Source organism: Rattus norvegicus, chromosome 16, assembly GCF_036323735.1.
Source record: "Rattus norvegicus strain BN/NHsdMcwi chromosome 16, GRCr8, whole genome shotgun sequence".
NCBI classification, from domain to species: Eukaryota; Metazoa; Chordata; class Mammalia; order Rodentia; family Muridae; genus Rattus; species Rattus norvegicus.
The window spans coordinates 84,867,770-84,890,399 of record NC_086034.1 but is presented as its reverse complement, the minus strand read 5'-3'; the positions used below and the strand labels follow the sequence as shown (position 1 = coordinate 84,890,399).

Genomic DNA, 22,630 nt, shown 5'->3' with positions numbered 1-22,630 from the left:
AGGCACGCTGCAGGTGTGGGAGCATCAGAAATAAACCGGCTGTAGGGTGTCGGGATGTGAGGATGATGCCTGTGCGATCCACACACCCATACTAAAAGGGTCTGCAGAGCCAAGCAGGGTGTGCACATGATGAGAAGACCACTAGCCCCACGCTGCAGAAGTGTTAGAGAGCAAGGAAGAAGGGCAGAGCAGGGAGTGATGAAGGTGATCCTACTGAGAGCAGGGCCTAGGGTGACTCCAACCCTCAGGGGAGACAGGAGTGAAGGACCCAGCTCCAGAGCCATTCATCATCCCAGTTATTAGGAAATAACCACACAGAAGGTGGGGCATCGGAAGGTCAGGCATGGGTATGAGAAGCTGAGAAGTCCAGCTCTGCAGAAGTTTGAAATCAAATGGGGACAGCCAGGGTGAGCCATAGGCTTAAAAATGTCCATGGGCAGGGGTGGTGCAGAATGCGGGGAGCAGATGCCCGGGAAGAGAGCTGAGAAGAGAAGAAAGCAGAGGCCTGTTCCAGAGGCATGCCCAGTGGGGCTGAGACAGGAAGCAAGGGGCAGCAGACAGCCTTGCACGTCAGGACTAAGCTACGAGAACAATGGCGGAGAGCACAGGGTGGACCAAGCCCCTGAGTGACAGACTGCCAAACATTAACCCCAAAGGAATCCTAGAGTTCAAACCTCAGAAGGAATTCCCGACAACCCTGTTCTGATTTTGACCTTTCATTGTGTGCTGGACAATGGCTGACAAGGTCCTTGGTATTGTTCTGTAGCTCACATATTTGCTGGCCGGGAAGGACAATGCACCAAGATCCTGCCTTAGCCCTTCTATTGTTGTTTTTGCTTACTTTATCCAGGGGTTCCAAATGCCAAACCCACTTGAGAGACACTTTAAGGAGGTTAATCTGTTTCCAAAGTTGGGAACAATCGCTGTTCCGAGTTGTGCAGTCTCGAGCGTGCATCGTGCAATTCACCCTAGCAGAGATTCGAGCTGGGTCAATTCATGAAGCCCTGCCCATATCTCCAAAGGACCGTTTGGTCCTGCGTGACTCCCGGGTTCCATTGTTGGTAAAACCTTTACCAGTTCTTCACTAAATAACCCAGCTTGTTAGCCCCTCCCTTCATTCTCAGGAGTATGCCCACTGTTGTTAATGAATAATGAGGGGGTCCGTGAGGTCCCTCCTGCCCTTGCCCAAATCCACACAGATTTTTCTGGGTCCTGCAGTCACTCCTATCTTGACTAGTTCATTCTTGCTTAACTTTCCAACCTCCCCCCACTCCCAGGAGATGTCCCACCTGGAGAGAGGAGATAGGGTCACACACTGGGCTGGGCACTCCTTATCTCTGATGGCGTAAACCTTGTCCTTTAACTTCTCTTAGGCTTTGTAAAGCCAAAGGTCAGACACGCCAACAGCTCCAAGGAGAGATTTCAAGGTTATTGTAGAATGCAAAGACCCCCTTAAGATTGACAGATGCCAGGAAATGTCATCCTGCATTCTGCTGCGGGGCAGTGTCCCTAACAGCCAGGGGCTTCTATTCTAGCCCCCAGGTTTTAGGGATAACATCCTCCCCGTAGTTTCCCCTATCCCCCCAAAAGCTAAACCAAGTTCTCCTACGCCTTTGAGGCCCCTGGTTGTGACACTGTCTGATCGCCAGTGTTTTCTCATCAGTCTGTGTCCTCGGGCCAAGATTGTATGTTACTCCCTGGGACCTGCCTTGTGGCCAGCTCCTGCCTGGGACAGGACAGGAAGTGGGCGTTCCAAGTGCATTTGTGAAATAAAGGAAGAGCAAAAAAGTACATATAAGGAAGGGTCGAGTGTGACTGCAGGGGAAACTGAGGCACAGGGTTCAAAAGCACTCTAAATATCTGCCCAATAAAAGCAAAGGTGAACCCCTTATCCCTGAATTCACTCAGGCAGTGTACACTCAGTAATTCAAAGTGTCAGTCAGCACTTTGGCGGATCCCAGTCTGGTACACACATAGCCAGTGCACAGACAGACCTGATTTCAGAAGCCCTTGCCTTTCCCAGTCCTGTTCCTTGTAGGAAAGAGAGAGAGAGAGAGAGAGAGAGAGAGAGAGAGAGAGAGAGAGAGAGAGAGAGAGTGTACTGGGGACCATCCTCAGTAACACCCCACACCCAATGTGCCTTGTTGGGGTTACATAGGAAACCAGCCTTCTCATCTAGATACAGACTCGAGGAGAGCCGCCCAGACTAGCATGGGAAGAGAGTCTCCCTTCTCCGTATGAACTCTTTGGTCATTCAGTCCCTGGAGACGTGACTAATGTTCAGGAGACAGCAAGACTTCAGTGCAGGCATGGCCACACTTGGGGGAAAGTTCACATCTCAGACCCAGAAAAGTAGTGTGATGGGCATCAATAGCTTGCCCAGCGTATACATGACCCAGGGCTCATCACCAAGCAGACCTGCTGCATCTTACCATCTAAATGTTATGCTTAGAGTATGTTTGACTTGGACACTATGGTGGAGGCTACTCCGTTGCTGTGGTATCTCTAACAGCTAGTTTTAAAGGGAGCTGGGCAAAATGCTATTGATACCATGGTTAGGACAGAATTTCTAAAGGAGGGGGATATTGTTTTTAAACAGGTCTTCTTGTACACCTAAGGTCATAGGCACATTCACAGGATTGCTAATCCAGGGTAAATGTCTTACCAAGGTAAGGCTTTAGGGTACCCACAGGCCAAATTGCTGAAGATAAGACAGCTTGAGGAACAGTACAGAGCCGGTATCCAGGAATGTAGTTGGTCTTATAGGACGGTTAATAGGAAATAAATAAATGTCAAGCCTCAACACTAGTTGGTTTGATTTTTTTCAAGTAAGATCGGGAGTTTGTGTGGCTGACTCATCTGTTTAAAGTCCTTAGTGTCTGGATGTGAGATCTCACAGTTAGTTTTGCTAACACAATCGTTCAGGAGAACCGAAGTCCAAACAGTGGCTCGTGCTTTTCCATCACATTGACCTGCCCTGGTCCCCTTAGAAGTCCTAGATCTTTTGGTTAATATTTTCCACTCTGGGGTCTGAACCCAGGCTGCGCCAATGCTAGGCAAGCACTTCACCGTGGAGCTTCACCCATTGGCCTCTTTTTACTTTTTTTTATTGGGGGGGGGGTCTCCATAAGTTGCCTGGGTTAGCATTGAACTCATTCTGTTGCCCAGGCTAGCCTTGGACTTGAGATCATTCTGCTTCAGTCTCCAAGAAGCAAGGACTACAGGCCTGCACCACCAGCAGGTCCAGCCCAGCAAGCCCAATCTTTGGAGAAACTGCCCTCAGCAAGAGAATGGGTATTTAAACAGCTACCTGTGGTGAAGGGGAGAGGAGGAATTCTCTGAAGTTGGTTGCTGATGTAATCATCCTTCTTCAGTAACCAATGAAGAAGCTGCCACCAGGGAGGCAAAACTCAATTAAGAAACCCCCTAGTAACGTTACCAGTTTATTCTAGTATGTAACAGTTAATAATTTATAGCATAGCTGATCAGTATCGCTCCTACAGGAAAGATGGGAAATTCTTAAAATGGAAAGAAAATGCACAATTAACAAACAGTTTCTTCTTAAAAAAAAATTAGAAGCGCCGCAAAGCAGCAAACATCTTTTTTTTTTTTTAAGCATTTGAGGGGGAAGGCAAACTCTTGAGAGGCCACACCTTGTGGCCTTTGGGCCTGTATGGCTGTCACAGCAGCAGCAGCTGAAGTGTATTCTCTAGAGGCCAAGGCAGAAAGTCTGGCCGGGTTCCTCCAGAGCTGGAAGTCTGGCTCTTGCAAACATCTCCCAGCGCCCTCCTGGCTAAGCACAGCACCAGAGGAAACAAAAACTTTAAAAAAACAATTTGCGCAGGGAACAATGCGATGGAGTTTCGCTTTGGTTTCACACTCAAGTCTAAATGTGGTTATAATTTTCAGGCACACACTCATAAAAGGCAAGAGTAGAGGCAGAGACTTTTAGGATGCGGAGAAGAGCCCGCGTCTGTTCTCAAGCGTGCCGTAGGCTACACAAAGTCGTGGGAAAGCAAAAATACAGATGTTTCCAGGCAAACGGCCCAAAGCTGTTCGGCCTCAACCATCACGGTCTCCAAACAACCAGAAACACACCCAAAGCGATCTCCCCTGCACATGTGTGTGGGACTCTGAGTGGCGTGGGGTGTGCCTGGCCACCCTTCCAGCCCCGACCCACTCGCGCGCCCCGCCGCCGAGCGCCTTGGCTATGAGAGTTCAAATCTCACTGGCTCCCTGGTACCCTCACCCCGGCCACGGTACGCGCTAAGCTTCAGTCCCTTCCTAAGTCTCCCTCACCCAGCCCGTAACAAAGGAGGTTCCGTAATGGATGTGCGATCGCAGCCCACAGGGACCACGAGCGGGAGAGCCTGTGGAAGAGTGCACCTGGCCGTGCCACCGGCGACACCCTCGAGGGCCGGGCGGCTTGACCGCGCCAGGCGCTGGACAAAGAGGCCTCGCGGGGCGCCGGAGGTGCAAGGAAGGAGGTTGGGGAGCGCAGCCCGAAGGGGACTCACCTTCGCAGCGGCCCGGCTGCGCTCCTCGTGGAGCAGAAGGGCGGCGAGCGGCAGCAGAAGCCAGACGCTGAGCCGGGGCCCCATGGTGGCGCGCCCGGGGCGGCGGGGGACCAACAGAGACGGCGGGGAACTGCAGCCCGTCTCCCGTGGGCCGCGGCGAGGTGCTCAGTCTCGGAGGGCCCGGGCGTGAGCCCTGCTCACCGTCCCGGGTGCGGTGGCTCTGAGCAGAGACCTGAGCGCGCCGCCCGAGGAGCTCCCCAATTTGTTGGCGCTGCCCCCTCCCCTCCGCAGTGCGCGGGCGGCGTCTCCAAGGGGAGGACCCTGCGGCGCGGGTAAGAGGCGGAGGCTGCGCGCGGCTCGGGACTTGGTGTCGCAGGGAGTCCGAACGCCGGGGCTCTGCGCTCCGCACCCAGCTCTTCCCGCGCCCCGATTCCACGAGCCCCTTGGCTCGCCAATCCCGGGCAAGCACCGGCAAGGCACGCCGGGGCCGGGAATCCGGCGCCCACCAAGCGGAGCCAGGCAGGCCTGGCCGCCAGTGTGTCGCGAGCCAACGCTTCAGCAGGGGCCCATGAGCGCCGGCAGCAGCTCCTGACCCCGAGGTGAGAGAGACCCCCGGGAGGCGCCGAGAGCCAGGCCCCAAGTCGCGGACTTGTAGCGCTGGGGCAGGCTAAGGCGGAGCGCTCGGTTGGATCGGAGCTGGAGGAATCAGGATCGCGCTGCATGGGCTGAACAGCTCCAGGCAGGGCCTACGGAGAAGAGTCTCCCTTTTTCTGTCTCCTAGTGGAACAGAACTTTGGTCACTCCGCAAGGAAACGAGGGACATTACTGCGGAGTCAGGGTGCTGCGATGATAATGCTCTCTCTGCCTGCAACCCTTGCTAACCCTCTTTGTCTCTTGCCTCCAGGTTAGGAAGGGATCGAGCCGAGCCTAGAGCTGAAAGACTGGGATCATGGACCGAGTGCGGTTCTCAGCCTCTGGTCTTCCCCTGAGAGGGTAAGTCGCCTTCTGCCTGGTCTCCTAGGCGCAGGGGACTTTGAATGTATCTTTCTAGAGTTGACAAGTTGGGGCCCGCACTTTTATGTCGCTCTCTCACCCTCCCTCCTTCTCCTATGCAGGTGGCTGCTGCTGGCGACTGTGACAGTGGGGCTCCTGGCTCAGAGCGTCTTGGGGGTAAGTACCGCTTGAACTCCACGCGCTTGGAGTTCCGCGCCTGTGACGGGTTGGGACGTTCGCGGAGCCTCGTGGAAGACAGGCTCACCAAGCCCACCTGAGTGTGCGAGTGCGTGTAGGTGTGTGCTACTGTGTCTGCCCGCCGCATGTCCTGTGCAATGCAGGCGTTGGCCCGCTCTCTGGAGCCAATAATTAAAACGTAGCCTCAGGCACCTTTTGCTGCCAAGCTTTGGCCTTAGCATCAAGGGAAGAATGTCTGTCACTAGGCCATGAGGCGCACGGATGAAGGGGGCTGGGAGCAAAGAGTTTCTAGAAACTCAGCGGTGGTGTCCAGGCACTGTGGTGAGCAGAGAGCATCTTGCTTAAATATGAGTCTCTGGGGAGGGGCGGAGCAAGGAGGAAACAGCCTCCTGCTTTAAGGTTGTTAGGGAACAAAGGAATAGAAACTGCCATCTGTCCCAAATCTTGAGTAGGCCTAGAAGAGCCACGGGCCAGAAGGAGGCCAGTGGTCCTTGGCTTCTGTGACTTGTTTACTATACCTGTTGCTCATTCTGTGGCCAAAGCGGGCCTTCCAGAACTGCCTTTGAACTGGAGGGATGCCGTGGGGCTTCTACGTTTGTTAAATGTAGCCAATCCTTATAGAGCTGTAACGCCACCCCGGTGGAGGGTCTCCTCATAGGTAGTGCTGTTTAAAAGACATTAAAATTGAGGACCGGGGGCCAGGTGTCCTATGTGCCCTGTTTACCTGTCTGTGGAGTACCCAGTGCCTAGACAGAACTTGGAGACGCCAGTACACACACACCGTGGTGGAAGAAGCTCTACTTCAGCCTTCTTCCCTTTCCCTCACCTATCTGAAACCGGCAGTGATTCTCGGGCTTGCAGTAAGTGGGAACTGGTCCCCCCACAGAGTTGGTTTCCTGCTCTGCTGGGATGCAGGGCCCAGCATGAGGAGAAAGGAGAGCTCTGACCAGACTTTGCCCAGTCAGTCCTGGCCAGTCTTGAGTATGTCTCCTTCCTGCCCCGGTCCTCAGTCCTGACTTAAGAACAGAACCTAAATGTTGGAACAGCCATCACCTATGGGCCCTCATGCATGACTCCCACTTGGCCAGGATCCGTAGACCACAGTGGAAACCCATGTTCCTAGAAAGTGACAGGCAGTGTGGCGACTCCCACAGCCCTGAGCCGCCGCACAGCTGTTAATATCTTGAATCGTGAGAATGAAGACCTTATTGGGCATCATTTTTTAAACTCCTGAAAGGGTTTGCTATGGAAAAGCATTTTACCCAGTTCTGCCCTTGCCTCATGACACCAAGCCTCAGGTTCCACATTCTTCGGCTTGTCCCAGAGGCCATCCTCCCTGCCTCTATGACAGGCTCCATAACCTCCACACACCTTTCCCATGCTACAAACCCACCTCAGTGTCTCTGGCCCTTTGCTCTTGGATCTGACGGAGAGCGTGTATTCTCCAGAAAAGCCACATTGTCTAGAAAGACTTCCCAAAACTTCAGATCCCACCTCAGATATTCCAGCAGGACTTTCCGAGGCACTGCCTGGAACCCTGCATTCCCAAGACACGGGAAACTTTGGGAGCCCTGATCCATTCACATGAGCTGCGAGACAGCATCCAGTGTCTTGAGTGTACTTAGTTCATTCCCTGGGCTTTACATTCTGAATGTGCAAATAAGTGTGAATCTATGTGCCTGCAACAGGGTGCAATTAGTGTGGTTAACAATTTGGTCCACTGGCTTTTTCACAGCGAGCGCCTGGGACATAATTTCCTGATGCATGGAATCCTTCCTTGCTGCAAGCTCTGCTCCTCTCCTCCTCGTCTGTCCCATTCTATGATGTTGTTTCATTGTTTTTTGGTATCTGGAATCGTAGTGGGGTGGATCAATTGGGGAAATAGGACCCCTGGCTGTATCTTGTGGTGCTTCATGCAGAAGCCGCTGAGAATTGTTGGTGAAAAGAATGGGCAGTTATTTAATGAATGCTTCTTGCACACCAATTTGTGTGCGTGAAAGCTTCAAAGCCTCCGGGAAAATGCTCCTGAGGTGGGTAACTCTGGTGCCCATTTACATGCTAGGAAAAATAAATGAGGCCAGAAGTATAAATAACGTGCCTGGGGTTTCTCTTTTGTAACTGGTGAGGCTAGGGACCTCACCCCTTCATCCAGCCTCCTGGATTCCCAAGCCAGTAGTGAAGATGCTCTTGAGTTTTATCCTTGGCTAATGTCATACGGGGCTTTCCTTGGATGAAGCTCAAACACTGATTTCTGGAAGTAGGGGGGTCCCTCCTCTACTCTAGCAGTCAGGAGCACAGAGTAAAAGAAAAGGAGGAAGCAGGATCCAGGCCACCGTCATCATCCTCAGCTCAGGGTCATGTGTGACCAGATGTTCTAGCTCTCAGAACCAGTTACTGTCATCCATGTGGTTGTTTCAGAAGGCTCCCAAACGCAAACACAGGGTCAGAAGAACTAGTGCATATACAAATGCCTCTTCCAAGACCAAGCCTTGAGTCATAAAGGGGTGCCAATTCCCAGAGTCCTCCAATAGCAGGCTTCCTGGGTAAACATCCCAACTGGACAAGCAGCTGAAGCCTACTGTGGGCGATTCCATGTGTGTCTGAGTCATGGGGACTTGGGGAAACCGTGTCCACCTCACAGGGCTGTGAAGGGAGCAGGCGGGCCTGGGACTAAGGAAGACTGTGTGTTCCCACTTCCCTGAGGCTTTGATCCCTTTGTGTGAAACCAGGGCCCCCAAGTAGAGGAAGTCACTGTGGGACTCTCCATTGACGGAGTGGAGCCATGAGCACTCCCAGCCTTCTGGAGCCTCAGAAGTCACCTTCCCCGAGTAGCTTAGATGGCTGAGTCACAGCTCAGACACTCCGGACACTCCGCATCCCACACACTAGAGATGGGTAGAAATTGTCATCAGAAGAGCAGGGACAGGAGAGGGCCTCAGCCCTGCCTGTGAAGCAGTCAGAACCAGAAAGAGAGAAAATATGAGGCTCAGAGACAAAGTTCTAGAGCAGGAAAACTGAGGTTCTGCTGTAAAACTTAAAACTCAGAGGGCCGTAGTCAAGGTCTAGAAAGAAGAGACTGGCATGTTCAGCCAGTCTGCGCAGGACCCTGCGACTTTCCAACAAGGCGATGAGGAGGTCTCTCTGCTCAAAAGCTGAAACTGGGGTTGTCAAAAAGATAGCCAGGATCTGAGGGTTCTAGAAAGTGCTTTCAAAGCCACCTCTGGCTTTTTGCTGCGAGGTGGCTCACCAGGAGAGACACCTGTGTGAGCCAATTCACCTCAAGAACTAAGCACTCTTGGTAAGAGGTGGCTCCTCCTGCATGGCTGCTAGTCAGCTGCTTGAGCTCTGAGGGAGTGGGAGCTGAGGGGACGGTGGATGAGCTGCACGCTGCATCTGTGGTGGTCCACACAACCCAGGTCAGCCAGAGTCAGACTGCAGCCTGAGCTGCCCACCTCTGCCAGACCCCAGGCTCAGGAAACACACACACACACACACACACACACACACACACACACACACACACACACACACAGGAGTGAGGGAACTTGTCTGGGTGAACATCTGGGCTCTCTACCATGGAACACAACAGACACTTGGATGAGGCCTTCCCCGCCATGCATGCTATTGAGAAGCTTCTGGAATCCAGTAAATAAGTGCCACTCCTCTAACAGACAATCCCCTCAGTTGATGTCATTGGCATCTCAGGACCGTGGCCTTTGACCCCACTGACTTTTCCAGGTGACAATGAGGTTTTTGTTTAAGTAATCTATCAAAGAATCGGGTGATATGGAATCTTGGGAGGACTCTGTGGGTATCTAAGTCCTCTGTCTGTGGGTTAGGGGGTGAATTCCAAAAGAAGTAGCCAGAGCTTCCCAAAATAAACTCTAATTTATTTATCTGGGAGGGGGCTCTCCTGTCTTTGGACTCTTGGTGGGTCCCTGCTTTCTGACCAGCTCTGCTAAGGCCTGTTCTGTTCTCACTGAGGTGGATTTTGGAGCTTGGAGGGTCCCTGTATATCATATCCTAGCCTCAGGTACACTTTGCCACTCGGAGAGGATGCTGGCACAGAGAAGCCACGTTAGTGAAAAACGTGTCAGAAACCTCCTGGAGTCTGTAGTTGAATGCAATGATAATGTTCCTTTCTTCCTTTTGAGAAGTGTGCAAACGTCTGTGAGGTGTTAGCTCACCCTCTCGTCTGGGTGGAGGGTGGACAGGAACCTGAACTGTCTTTGTAATTTTTCTGCCAGTGTTAACTGAAATACAGATAAATTTTTACTGGTGATGTAGTAGAGGTGGTGGTGGTGGTGGTGGTGGTGGTGGTGGTGGTGGTGGTGGTGGTGGTGGTGGTGGTTGAAATATGGTTTCCCTGTATAGTCCTGACTAGCATTTAGCTCACAGAGATCAGTCTGCCTCTGCTGTCAGAGTACCCAGCTCTTGGGAGTTTTTAGCAGCTAGTCAAACATCAATTATGGGTCAATCATGTGTCAGTGACAAGCAGATGTGCCAAGGACAGGGAAACACTGGGCTTGCCCACCTCCAGTAAGTCAAGGTCACTCTGCTGACTTAGGAAATATGGCAGGGGCAGTCCGATGTCTTAAAAAGCTTTGTCCCCTGGCCTGGGTGAGGGTCTCCTTTCCCAGAAGGCCCTGCAAGGGTGCAGCAGGAGCCTCCCCTCCCTACAGGGCGGTGAGGTGGAGCACCACGTAGCATTTACTCTGCTTATCCTGGGACTCTCCTGGGATCGGTGCCCTTTGTAATGACTGACTGACTGATAGCCACCTCTACAGACCTGGAGGGTGGGCTCCGGTCTCCTGGAGGACCTATGCAGCTTTAGAAGTTGGGGCTTTCAACCCCACCTCCCAGAGAGGGGCCTAGAAACAGGGGTTACCCACAGCCAGTGAATTGATCCATCATGTGGATGGCAAGGACTCTCCCCTGAAATCTCCCAAGGCTGGCTTGCCAGCTTCCCAACTGAAGGCTGGCTGGGGTTTCTGGAAGCTGGGGCATCTGTTGAGAGTGTAGAGCCTCTGTGCTGTCCCCAGAAATAAGTGAGACTCCTGAGTTCTAGCTAATGTATAGACTTAGAGAAGGGCAAAGGAACCCCAGTGGATTCCCAGTGGATGGAAGACACAGAAAATGAACCTTGAACTTTTGAATAGAACCTGAAGTCAGGGCGGTTTGGTACCTGAACCATCCACTGCTCTCTCTGGGTGGACAAGGCCAGGGTGGAAGGGGAGGACCCCAGTTGGTGTCCGAGGTGTCTTTGGTTTGAAGGTGGGGTGCACATCTGGGTCACAAAAGGATTCTGTGTTAATGAGAGAGAAGAGGAAAGAGAAGAGAGGGGAGAGAGGCAATGAATTTGAAGGAACAGTTATTTACTTAGAGATGGAGAGTCATGCTGCCTCTGAGAGGGCAGAAGCCTCCCTCAGGGCAGGGGACTGGAGCTCAGTCCCCACAAGGCCACCTCCTCATTGCTTGGAGAAAAGGAGAGCTCCATGCCCTGTGCCACATGACACTAAGGGCTGGGGAAGCTGCGGTGGTGTACCAGAACACCCCGTGTCCCCAGCCACCCTTCACACATGTACACACATACCTCTCTACACATACACACACACACAATACACACACAACACACACACCTCCCTACACACACACACACACACACACATTTCTATATACATATGCATCTCTACACACACATATATACACACATCTACACACACACATACATCTCTACACATACACACACACACAATACACACACAACACACACACCTCCCTACACACACACACACACACACACACGTTTCTATACATACATATACATCTCTATATACACAGGCGCGCGCACACACACCTCTCTACAAATATACACACACATTTCTATACACACATATGCATCTCTACACACACATATATACATACATCTCTATACACACACATACACACATCTCTACACACACATTCACACCCACACACTCTACACACACATATACCTCTATACACACACATACACATCTCTGTACACACACATCTCTATACACACACATACACACATCTCTACATACGCATACCTTTACACACACAAACACACACACATCTCTATACACACATTTCTACACAATCTCTATACACACATATACATACACACATACAGACACACACACACACACACACACACACACACACCATGAAACATTACCTCCACTGGATGAAGTAGCTGGGGGTGGGGGAGCATCTGCCCATGGAGATTTGCATTTTTTCCTAGGGATTGTTTGACTCCGCCCATAAAATTCCTATTCCGATGTTTCTGCCCATTTCGGTGATCTCCCACATGGGAATTAGAGAATTTGTGTTTTGAATTCCATGGAGCCATTATCCAGTGACTGGCAGGACTCACTGGGCACTGTGCTCTTAATTGAATGTTGATCTTGGTGGTCGTGGGGTTTGCAGGGCCTTTTGAGAGCAGAAGAGGCTCTGGCATCACACGCTCACAAACATGGCCTCGCACTATCCTGAGGCTCTGGCTGGGCCCAGGGTGAAGTCATTTTAAAGACACATTTCCTTGTCCTCCCCAGTCCTCACCCAAGGTGACACTGGCCCCAGTAGAGAAAGAGAGGGAGGAGGACCTCACTAGGAATGTGAACCCTGAAGACACCTAGGAACACCAAGTCACAGGGAAGTGCAGCATTGCTGCTGTCTCAAACAGCAGGTGCTAAGGCTGTTGACACTTCCTGAGGGACGGACTGAGGCAGAGAAGGCAGAACAGTCTGTAGTATCAGTAGGATCCAAGGTGGGGGGGAACCCAGGACTCTGCTGTAAGCCTTCTGCCCCTCACTTTGATGCCAGGGTGTCAAACCCCCACTGACCTCCCAGTGAACCTGTCTGTGATCGTGAGAGGTCTTTCACTCCTACATCTTCCACCCATATCCTGAAGCTCCCATTGCGGCCATCTTGGTTATCTTATTCATGAGTGCTTTATGTAAGTGTTGAAGGGGCTGAAGAGGAGATACCCCAGCCCTCACACCCTGAATATCTTAGTGAGTTCGACATTGCTAGACAGTAAAGCGAATGACTGTATGAATGTGGATTTTGTATCCGGCTACTGTTTTGCATGAAGTGCTTGTGAGATTTCTGGTGGTCTTTGGGGTCTTTTCTTGGTGAGTTTTTCTTCCGCACAGCTACTTTTCTCATCCGTTTGGATGACTTTCCCCTGTAGGTTCTGGGTTGAATGTGCTTACTTGTGTCTACCCTTAGCCCATTGGCCATTTTTACCAGCTACTTGGGAAATCTCCGTCTGGGGTTTTTACTTCTGTGTCTTTGAGTTCAGTAGGTGAGTTATGATCTTGGAAGAGTTATGTCTGGCTCTTTTGTATCTCTTGCCTTTCTGTGCTGGGGTTTCTCTGTCTGGTTTGGTTCTCTCTTCTTGGTTGAGGGAGCTTCATTCCAAGAAGCCTGATCTTGACATCTCAGTCTTAGATGGCCCTCAGTAGGGGGTCACAAACTATTATAGCATCAATGCCTCCAAACCATTTATTCAAGATATAGAAAGACATTTTATAAGTTATACACTTCCGTTGGTGTCCAGCCTGTCTGCTCTGGACAGCTGCTACCCCAATCCTTTCCTCGGCCCTGGGACTTTGACAAAATAGGACTTCTCTCCTCTACCAAACCTTCAATGAGGAGATCATTGTCTCACCAAAACTCTTAACCGGATCTGAGGTTTGTGAAGGATGTGGGCTTGTCCAGAGGGTAGAACTGTGTTAGGGTTCCCTTTTGGAAGCGACTTCCCCCAACCCAGGGATGGGCAAGCCCACGGTTTGGTCTTCACCCTTTCCTACTGTTTAGATCTTTCACCATCGCTGTCTTTAGGATGAAACTCGTTTTTTTCTTACTGGACCTTTTTACTTGCTGACAGAGAAGCAGCCCCTGGTCTGCCACCTCAACCAGGAAGTCTAGAAAAGGGTGCGGATTCCTGCCCATTTATTCAGTGTCTAGAACATAAAAACTATGTTCTATCCACAGGGCTCTTGTTAAATCTTTCCTGTGGTGACCAGGAGCCTGAGCCCATGTACAAAGCCACACTGTGCCACCTCACGTGACAGGAGCTGGTCTAGATACATTGTTGATGCCTGGAGACAGCTAGGTTCACTTCCTTGGAGTCTAAGAAATATCAACAAAGGGGAAATTCTCATTTCATTAAAGTTAAGTCAAGGTGCAGCTAAATTACTTCCAGAGCAAAGGCTTATAACAATTGTATTTAAAGAACTTGGAGGTCCAAGTATAATGTGATTGGGAGAGAAAGTTTGAGGAGTCTGGTTTGACAGAGTGTGATATGAAGAAGCAAATAAAAAGGTTAAAGAAAGAACAGAAATGGCCCTCCACACCATATGCTAGTAGCACTTGCTTCTAGGGTGAAGTGCCTTCACTTTCTCTGTAGCCATATGAGAACCAGCTAGCCCTCTCAGCAAAGAGGCCAGCCGTGAGCATCTCCCAGAGAAATGCCTCCTCCCTTTCTTACTTGGTGACTTCCTTCTTTGTCAAGTAGCCGAGTCGTAACCGAGAAAGAGTCAGGATGCACACCTTTCCTGTCTGCAAACCTCTCCTGCCACTTCCCACCAGAGCTGGGTGCCCCACCCCACCCTCCAGAGAGGACCTCAGTTGGACAGGATTTCCCACCATCGTATTATTGTCTGGCCTCCTCCCTCTTCCTGCAATGCAAGAACACCGAGGCCAAGGCCTGGCCCTCCTGGGATCTGAGGCAGCATCTATTGCTGTTAAACCTGGTCGGGTGTGCTTAACCACATCTGGACACTGGGACATAGGGAGAATATTGTGGCTTCTGTTGGTTTTCACCTATTCACCTGGAGCTTCTGCAGATCCTTCACAGTCTCCTTCTGCCATATTGACTATGAGCTGGCACAAATCTTAGCTATCCCATCACATAAGGTGGCCAGTCCCATCGCACCTGGGCCCAGAGAGAGCCCAGCACCCCAGTGCCCTTTGCCCTCCTCCGCTCCTCTGTCCTTCCCTTTCATGGGTCCTGAGTTCTCCCACAACAGCACTTTGTTATCTGCATCTCACCTGATAGGAATTTAACATTCTAGAAATGAATGAGCTATTTCACTCTGGAAGGGGAAGGAAGAGGGATTACTCATGCTGGCTCCCGACGTTGGTTTTTTTTTTTTTTTTTTTTTTTTTTTTTTTTTTTTTTTTTTTTTTTTTTTTTTTTTTTTTTTAGCTGTGGGTTTTTGTTTTTCCCTTTGCTTTTTTGAATCCAGAAATTTCTGACTTAGGGAGCGCAGCAGTTAAGGATAGAGTTGTGTCTTGCTCGGTTCTGCAGGCCTGTTGTCCTAGCTACTCGAGAGGCTGAGGCAGGAGGATCACCAGCGCAAGGCTCCTCTGAGCTACAGAGTGAATTCAGTGTCAGCCTGGATGGTAAACCCTGTCTCAAAATACAAACGCAAGAAGAAGGCTAGAGTTATAACTCAATGGTGAAGCACGTGCCTAGCACACAGGAGACCCTGGGTTCCATGCCAGGCACTGGAAAAACAAACTAACAAGCCCATAAGAATAAGGTGTAGTCTTGCCAGAAAGTTCTGGAATAAGGGACAGTGATATTCGAAAACAGCTGTGGCTTGATTCTCTTGAGCAGTCTGACCTTTGGGCTATCTGTTCCCTATGAAAACAAGGGGGTAAAGCAGCTCAAAGTCTGTTTCCTTAACCGAGGAGTGACAGACAGACAAACAGACAGACCGACCGACCGACCGACCGACCAGTTTTTTTTTTAATGCTTTTTTGAGCTGGGTGGTAGTGCACACCTTTAATCCCAGCACAGGAAGCAGAGGCAAGCAGATCTTTGTGAGTTCCAGGACAGTCTGGGCTACCCACAGAAAAGAAAAACCCTGTCCCCCCGCCCCCCAAAAAAATGCCTTTTCATCTTTTTCATGGCCACCTCAAGGAGGGCTGACGCCCAAGCTTCTCCCTCCTCAGTTCTCCTGTGGACTACACAATATCCCCACCTTCTAGCCAAGGCTGCATCCTCAGTAGCTTTACCTAGAACCTCTAAGGATAAAGACAGAGGGAGGTGTCCAATCTCTCACCTCTTTAGAGCCTTGGTCCTGTGTATATTTCATGAGTTAAAAGACATAGAACTCTTAAGACATCGTTTATACACCTCAGACAGACAGACAGACAGACAGACAGACAGACAGACAGACAGACAGACATGGTGTTCACCTGAAAGTGACCCCATCCAATCTGTTGCCTCAGGACCCCTGTGTTGGGGGAAGAAGGTTTGGTGTGTGTGTGTGTGTGTGTGTGTGTGTGTGTGTGTGTGTCTGTGTCTGTGTCTGTGTCTGTGTCTGTGTCTGTGTCTGTGTCTGTGTCTGTGTGTCTGTCTGTCTGTCTGTCTTTCTATCTGTCTGTCTGTGATTTTCATAGGTTTTCCTTCCTAAAAAGCCTGGGGTTTTAGTGAACAGCAGCTATGATGCTGTGAGGAAAAATGTCTCCTGCACAGAGAGATACTTCTCTTGGTCCATGCTACCTGTCATGGGGGCCAGGAGACAGGAGGAGGAAGAATCAGTCCAAGGAAAAGAGGCTTCTGGCCTCCCCTCCCAGACTTAAGCATGGGGCTCAGGGACTGTGTGTAGGCAGGAACAGACGGGGAAGCACAGGGCCCTGCACCCAGTCGGTGTCTGGTGCAGTAGCGAGGGCCTGGCTCTGAAGGAACCAGAGGGAAAGAAAGGGCAAAGATGCGTCCTGGGCAGAACTCAAGTGCTGGGGCTTTGTGTTCAGAACCACACAGCTAATCTGGGTGCTGAGTGCCAAAGGCACGTCCATCAGAAATGTGCGCTCAAGTCAGCCAGGAACATTCTTCTCCGTTGGTTCTACTTGGTTTGAATTGCCGTATTTAAAACTACTGGGGTAGGCAGACATTGGCTTATCTGCAGAGTCAAGCTAATGCAAAATATGCTTCCACTGCAAGACAGTGTGCCAAAGTATTTCCATTTCATGCCCTGCATTTTTTTCCTTGAGCTGCAGACCCAGAGGGGATTGGGCACGTGGCCAGTGAGCACATTGGGCTGAGGGAGCTCTGTCCTCGGGGTCACAGAGGCCCCATGGCGACCTTGATACTTCTGGAGATTCAGCCTTATGTTCATGGGGTGCGGGGGGTGGAAGGGGAGGCTGTCGAGATGGTTGAGCTATGAAGTTCTTGTCATACAAGCACGAGGCCTTGAGTTCAAAACCCAGAACCCACATGAGAAAGTCAACCAAGGCGTTTGCATCCCTGCACTCCCAATGCATGCGAAGTGGTGATGGGCAGACTTCTGGGGCTCACTGGCTAGCCAGTCGAGCTGAATCTATGAGCTGTGGGATCAGGGAAATTCCTTGTCTGAAAAATATGGTGCAAAACAATTGAGACAATTGAGAAAGGCATCTGAGGTCCACACACAGACACACAGACAGAGACACATGCACACATATGCACTCAAACACACACATAGACACACATACAAATACACACATATAGACACATACATAGACACATACAGACACACACTTAGACAAACATACAAATACACACACAGACATAGAGATACACACAGACACACATACAGACACAGACACAGACACACACATAGACACACATACAAATACACACAGACACATATAGACACACACATAGGCAAACAAATGCACACACAGACACAGAGACACACACATGGACACACATGCATACACAGACACACACATAGGCAAACAAGCAAATGCACACAGAGAGACACACACAGAGACACACATACACACACAGACATATACACAGACACACACAGTTACACACAAACACACACAGACACACACATTCAAATATACACACAAAGAGACATACACAGACACACAGACACAACAGACACACATACTCACACACAAACAAATATAAACACACACACATACACACAAAACACACACACATACACATATACACACATACACAAATACATACACACAGACACACATACAAACATACACACAGGGACACACAAACACACTCACACACACAAATGCACACACAAACACAAACATAAACACACACACTCACACACACAAACACTCACACACATACAAACACATTCACACACACACAAACACGCTCACCGTTTGGAAAGCTGACAAGTGTCCCAACCGCACCCAATGGGGACCACCAGGCTTACTCCTTCTGAGACCCATCCACCAAATGGTGTGGATAATGGAGCTTACCCCAAATGGCACTTTTACCCCAACTCAGGGTGGTCGCTGACAAGAAATGCAATCAGACTGCCTGTGCCCAGAGAAGCCATGATCCCTTCCCTGAATGCACAAAATACCAAACTAGAAACAGTCCTCCACCCTAGCTAGAGGTCAGAAATGAGATCAGGAGCAAGCACACTGTTCCAATTCCCCTCCACATCCCAGTCATGGGTCAGCCTGCAGCCCTGGTCTCTGCATTTCCAACTCTGATGGGGACCCTGCAAGGGGGCCATTGCTACTGTGGGACTCAGATCTGCCTGTGGCTGCTCTGTCTGGGCAGCAGTAGCATATGAAGCGGACAGTCTTAAACCTGGCAGCTTGCACACCCACAGATAAGCATTAGGAAACGGCTGTGAGGAAGGGTGTTCTCTTTTGCTTACCTGTGAGAAGGCAAAGGAATACTTGCTTTGCAAAACTCTTATCTTGGTACATGGGGACCTGGACCCTTATGGCAGCTTACAAGCGTGACCTGAGCTTCAGTAAAGACTAAAAGAGGGGACAATTCGATACATGGCTCATAACCCCTGTGAAAGAGAGCCTTCCTACACTGCTGGCCTGAACTACCACTTTAACAAAGTTGAGGCTGCAGGTATTAGGATGAATCCGAGATCAACCATCCTTGAACAAGCATTTAGAGTGGGTTGTGGGAAGCAGAAAACTACAGCAGGCTTCAGGAGTGCTCCTGGAAGTTCAGAGTTGCTGGAAGCTCCTTTGAAGTCAGCGTGGCAACCAGTCGCTCCCACAAGACCTCCTCCGTCTCTCTCTTCGGGCTTTTGCTGATTATTTCCGGTCCCTGTGGTCAGTCCTGTGCATTGGCCTCTAGTTGAACATCTGTCCAGTGTCAGCAAAATTTCATGTAATTCCCTGCAAAAATCCCAGCCATGGCTTACAGGCTGAAATGCCACGATGGTTCACATAAGTGTCTCCTGGTGCAATCACACCGGAAGTCACCTAGTGAAGGCAGAGTGGGTGATGGGGACGCAGCAAGACCTCGGTACTTCCTCACACAGACATCTCACTGACTGTGTGTCTGTGCCCACACTGCTCTGGACCCTCCGCTCCCATAGTCTCCGCCCCTCTATCAGACTTCATGATTGACACATCGTCTTCTCCCAAGAAGGGAGAGCCCGTTCTTCCACAGCACAAAAGTGTCCTGTCTTGGAACCTCTTTCTGCTAGGTGTACCTGCCCCCTGGAGTGTCCCCCCTCTGCGTCCAGGTCGAACGGATCAAATCGAGCTCCATCTGTCACAACTGTAACCTTTCATGTCTTAAGCCTTTGTCCTCCTCTGTGAGAGGACTTTAGAATCCTCCCAGTGCATATGGCCAAAAGGATTCCATTCAGTAATGTAGGGGAAGCCCTTAACAGGGCCTGGTGTAGAATAACCACCTCCCCAAAGCTCTGGTTACCACACTTCCTGTCCATCCCCCACCTCAGCATGCCTCCTCCCCGAGACAGTAATTCCAAGCACTTTTCAGTCCAGCAGCTCCATCCATTTCTTACCCTAGCCCTGTGAAGCCCTGGCAGCAGAGGAAAAGGCTCAGTTTGCTGTCAGAAGATTGGGTAAAACCTCACTATCTCTGACTAAAGGGTTTTGGTTCTGGGGGAAGAGTAGCTCGTGACTGTGGCTGGCTCTGTTTGAAGTATGCCTAAGGTTTAGGAATGCCTTGCACACATACCACAAGGCTGGGTCTGGGTGCACTGGCCCTCCACTGACTCGACTTATCCCCTGGCCTCAGTTCTCACGCACCCCAAGAGGGCACACATCACAGTTGCCCTGGTCTTCTATCACTGACCATGCAGAACCAGGCCACCTTCCAGCCAGCCCTCCTGGAATCAAGCCTCAATCTTGTCACCTCCTTGAGACAGATTCACATCTAAGCCTTGTCTCTTAGAGGCTAGGGAGGGTGACCCGCTCCCACACTCCCAGCTGGCTTTTCTGCTTTGTCTCCCCACAGTGAAGAGGTCAAGGGGGGTGTTGGAATGAAAAACAAAGAAATCCAGTTTGAAGTCATTGGCTTGTGTTGTTTTAAGAGAGGAATTTATACTGTGGGTGTCAGTGAAGCGTTAACATCCCCCCAGCTCCCTACAGAGGCCTCCTGCTGTGACCCACACCCCATTCTGTTCCTATGATCAGTTACAGCCCTGAGTGGAGTCTGCTCTTGCCGGTTGCCTTTCAAACTGAGTTGTTAACATGGGCATCTTCATAGTTTCAACATGATTAGAAAGATTAGAAAAGTCAGACTAGGAACTTCTGGTTTCCTGAGATTTTGCTTCAGAACCATGGAAGATGTGCGGAAAGGCTGTTGACTCATGGCCAGAGCTGTATTGGTTAGAAACAAGTTCTGAAGACCTCACACACTTGACCAAAGTGAGTGGGTTCAGGCAACTTTAGGCAAGAGGGAGGGAGTCTTGAGCTGATCCTTGCTCAGCCAAGCTCAATAAAATATTATGTTTGTTTATTTGTTTTGTTTTTTGAGGCAGGATTTCTTGATGTAGCCCTGGCTGTCCGAGAACTCACTCTGTACACCAGACTGACCTTGAACTCAGAAATCTGCCTGCCTCTGCCTCTCTGCCTCTCTGCCTCTCTCTTTCTCTGCCTCTCTTTCTCTGCCTCTCTCTTTCTCTGCCTCTCTCTTTCTCTGCCTCTCTCTCTGCCTCTCTGCCTCTCTGCCTCTCTGCCCCTCTGCCCCTCTGCCCCTCTGCCCCTCTGCCCCTCTGCCTCTCTCTCTGCCTCTCTGCCTCTCTGCCTCTCTGCCTCTCTGCCTCTCTGCCTCTCTGCCTCTCTGCCTCTCTGCCTCTCTGCCTCTCTGCCTCTCTGCCTCTCTGCCCCTCTGCCCCTCTGCCCCTCTGCCTCTCTGCCTCTCTGCCTCTCTGCCCCTCTGCCCCTCTGCCTCTCTGCCTCTCTGCCTCTCTGCCTCTCTCTCTGCCTCTGCCTCTGCCTCTCTGCCCTTCTGCCCCTCTGCCCCTCTGCCTCTCTGCCCCTCTGCCTCTGCCTCTGCCTCTGCCTCTGCCTCTGCCTCTGCCTCTGCCTCTGCCTCTGCCTCTGCCTCTGCCTCTGCCTCTGCCGGGATAAACAGCATGTATCACCATGCCCAGCTCATGTGAATTCTCTTGACCTGCTTAGGAAAGCCTCTCCTCAGAGTCCTGTGAAGCAGGGAACAGCCACTTTCATTAACTAGTGTGGTCCATTTGCTTGGCACATCCCAGAGAGTCTGACTAACACGTGATGTCTTAGCTAGCGATGAGTTGTTGGAAGTCAGTGGTAGAGTCTAGAAAGCCTGGAATCTACTGGGGGAGTTGGGGAAGCTGGGGAAGCTGTGTCTTAGTGCCTGAAATCCCTGTGAGGAGCTGGAGGTCTTGGACGAGTAATAGAGCACCTGTTTACTGTACCTAAGGCACAGGGTTCCCTACTCTCAATACAGCAAGACAACAACGCCTTCTCCTAACACACATACATGCACACATGCACACGCCTGTGCACACACACATGCACACTTAAAATTTTGTGGTGTTTTTTTTTCCCATTCCTTCCATAGACAAATTAGGGAATTGTTTTAACGGAGCTTCATACTGAAGAGGCAGGAGCCCATGCAGGTCTCGTCTGCCTCCCAATGGTACACGGATCGGACTCTGTAAACCCCTTGCTATTATTTCCTGCCTTGCTTTTATGAGATATGGGAATAAAACCCTGGGGTTTCCCAAGCATCAATGCCATGGTCCTGGTTATCTCTGCAGCTCACCTGTGTGCTCGCTTTGGTGAGCTATACCTAGGACACTAAGGACGTTCTCTGTGAAGGGTCCTTTATGCTATAACAGGCTACAACCAGATCGGTAAGCCCAATGCTAGAACACACAGCAGAGCCTGGAAGAACAGAGACTCCATGCCACTCATCCATGTTAGCTTGATAGATGAACATTCTCATGTAATCCCTCCAATTAAATAAATTTCTATGTTAGATCATCTGGGGGATAAATTACATGATTCACTGTCTCTGAAGCCTTGTTTTGGAAGCCATGAGCAGGATACTCCCTAGCCAAAATTCATAGACTTGGGTAGAACTAATCTATGTCATGAACTTCGTGAGGTCCCTATATTATGGCTGTTAATAAATAAATAAGTAAATAATAGTCTTCTTATATTTCATGCAGTGTGCCCACTGTTTATAACCAGCTCCAAAAAAAAAAAAATAGGAAATATCCAGTCACCACAAAAGCAGAGGTAAATCAAGTGGAAAAGTTTGGACTGTTGGACAAATTACTTTTTTCTTTAATCTCTGGAGTATTACATGTTTTAAAGGCGAATGTTTTCAGAGATAGACTAGTTTTAATTGATGCCAGATGGGACCACAGCTCCACTTGTGAAAACTGCCCCCACATCCACCATTGCCCTGAGTCAGCATTGGTATACTACGTTTATACTAATGTGTATTAGTCTCCTATGAGGCATGCGGCTGGAGCAGCCTCCTTTTTACAGGGAAGACAAGGCAGAAACATTAGTCATGCCGTGTGCCTCTCACTTCAGAAGAGTAAGCACCGAGATGTGCTCCTCTTCTGCTTGACGTGTTTATGCCAAGCATAATATCAGCCGGTCACTTATCTCTGTAAGAAGGATGCTGTGGGTCCCATTAG

General features: G+C 50.3%; 2 protein-coding genes across 2 annotated transcripts in view; one reads left to right on the top strand and one right to left on the bottom strand.

The window, feature by feature from the left end:
- The window catches only part of Col4a1 (collagen type IV alpha 1 chain), a 110,886-nt gene extending 106,083 nt beyond the window's left edge, over nt 1-4,803 (bottom strand). Inside the window, exon 1 of the mRNA NM_001135009.1 lies at nt 4,518-4,803. Coding sequence (NP_001128481.1) covers nt 4,518-4,601 — 84 coding nt within the window. The 5' untranslated portion in view covers nt 4,602-4,803. The remainder of the gene's footprint in view (nt 1-4,517) is intronic.
- Nucleotides 4,804-4,879: 76 nt separating this feature from the next.
- Col4a2 (collagen type IV alpha 2 chain) overlaps nt 4,880-22,630 on the top strand; it is a 135,849-nt gene continuing 118,098 nt past the window's right edge. The window contains exons 1-3 of the mRNA NM_001427256.1: nt 4,880-5,116; nt 5,422-5,510; nt 5,633-5,687. Of these exons, the coding sequence (NP_001414185.1) occupies nt 5,467-5,510; nt 5,633-5,687 (99 nt within the window). The 5' untranslated portion in view covers nt 4,880-5,116; nt 5,422-5,466. The remainder of the gene's footprint in view (nt 5,117-5,421; nt 5,511-5,632; nt 5,688-22,630) is intronic.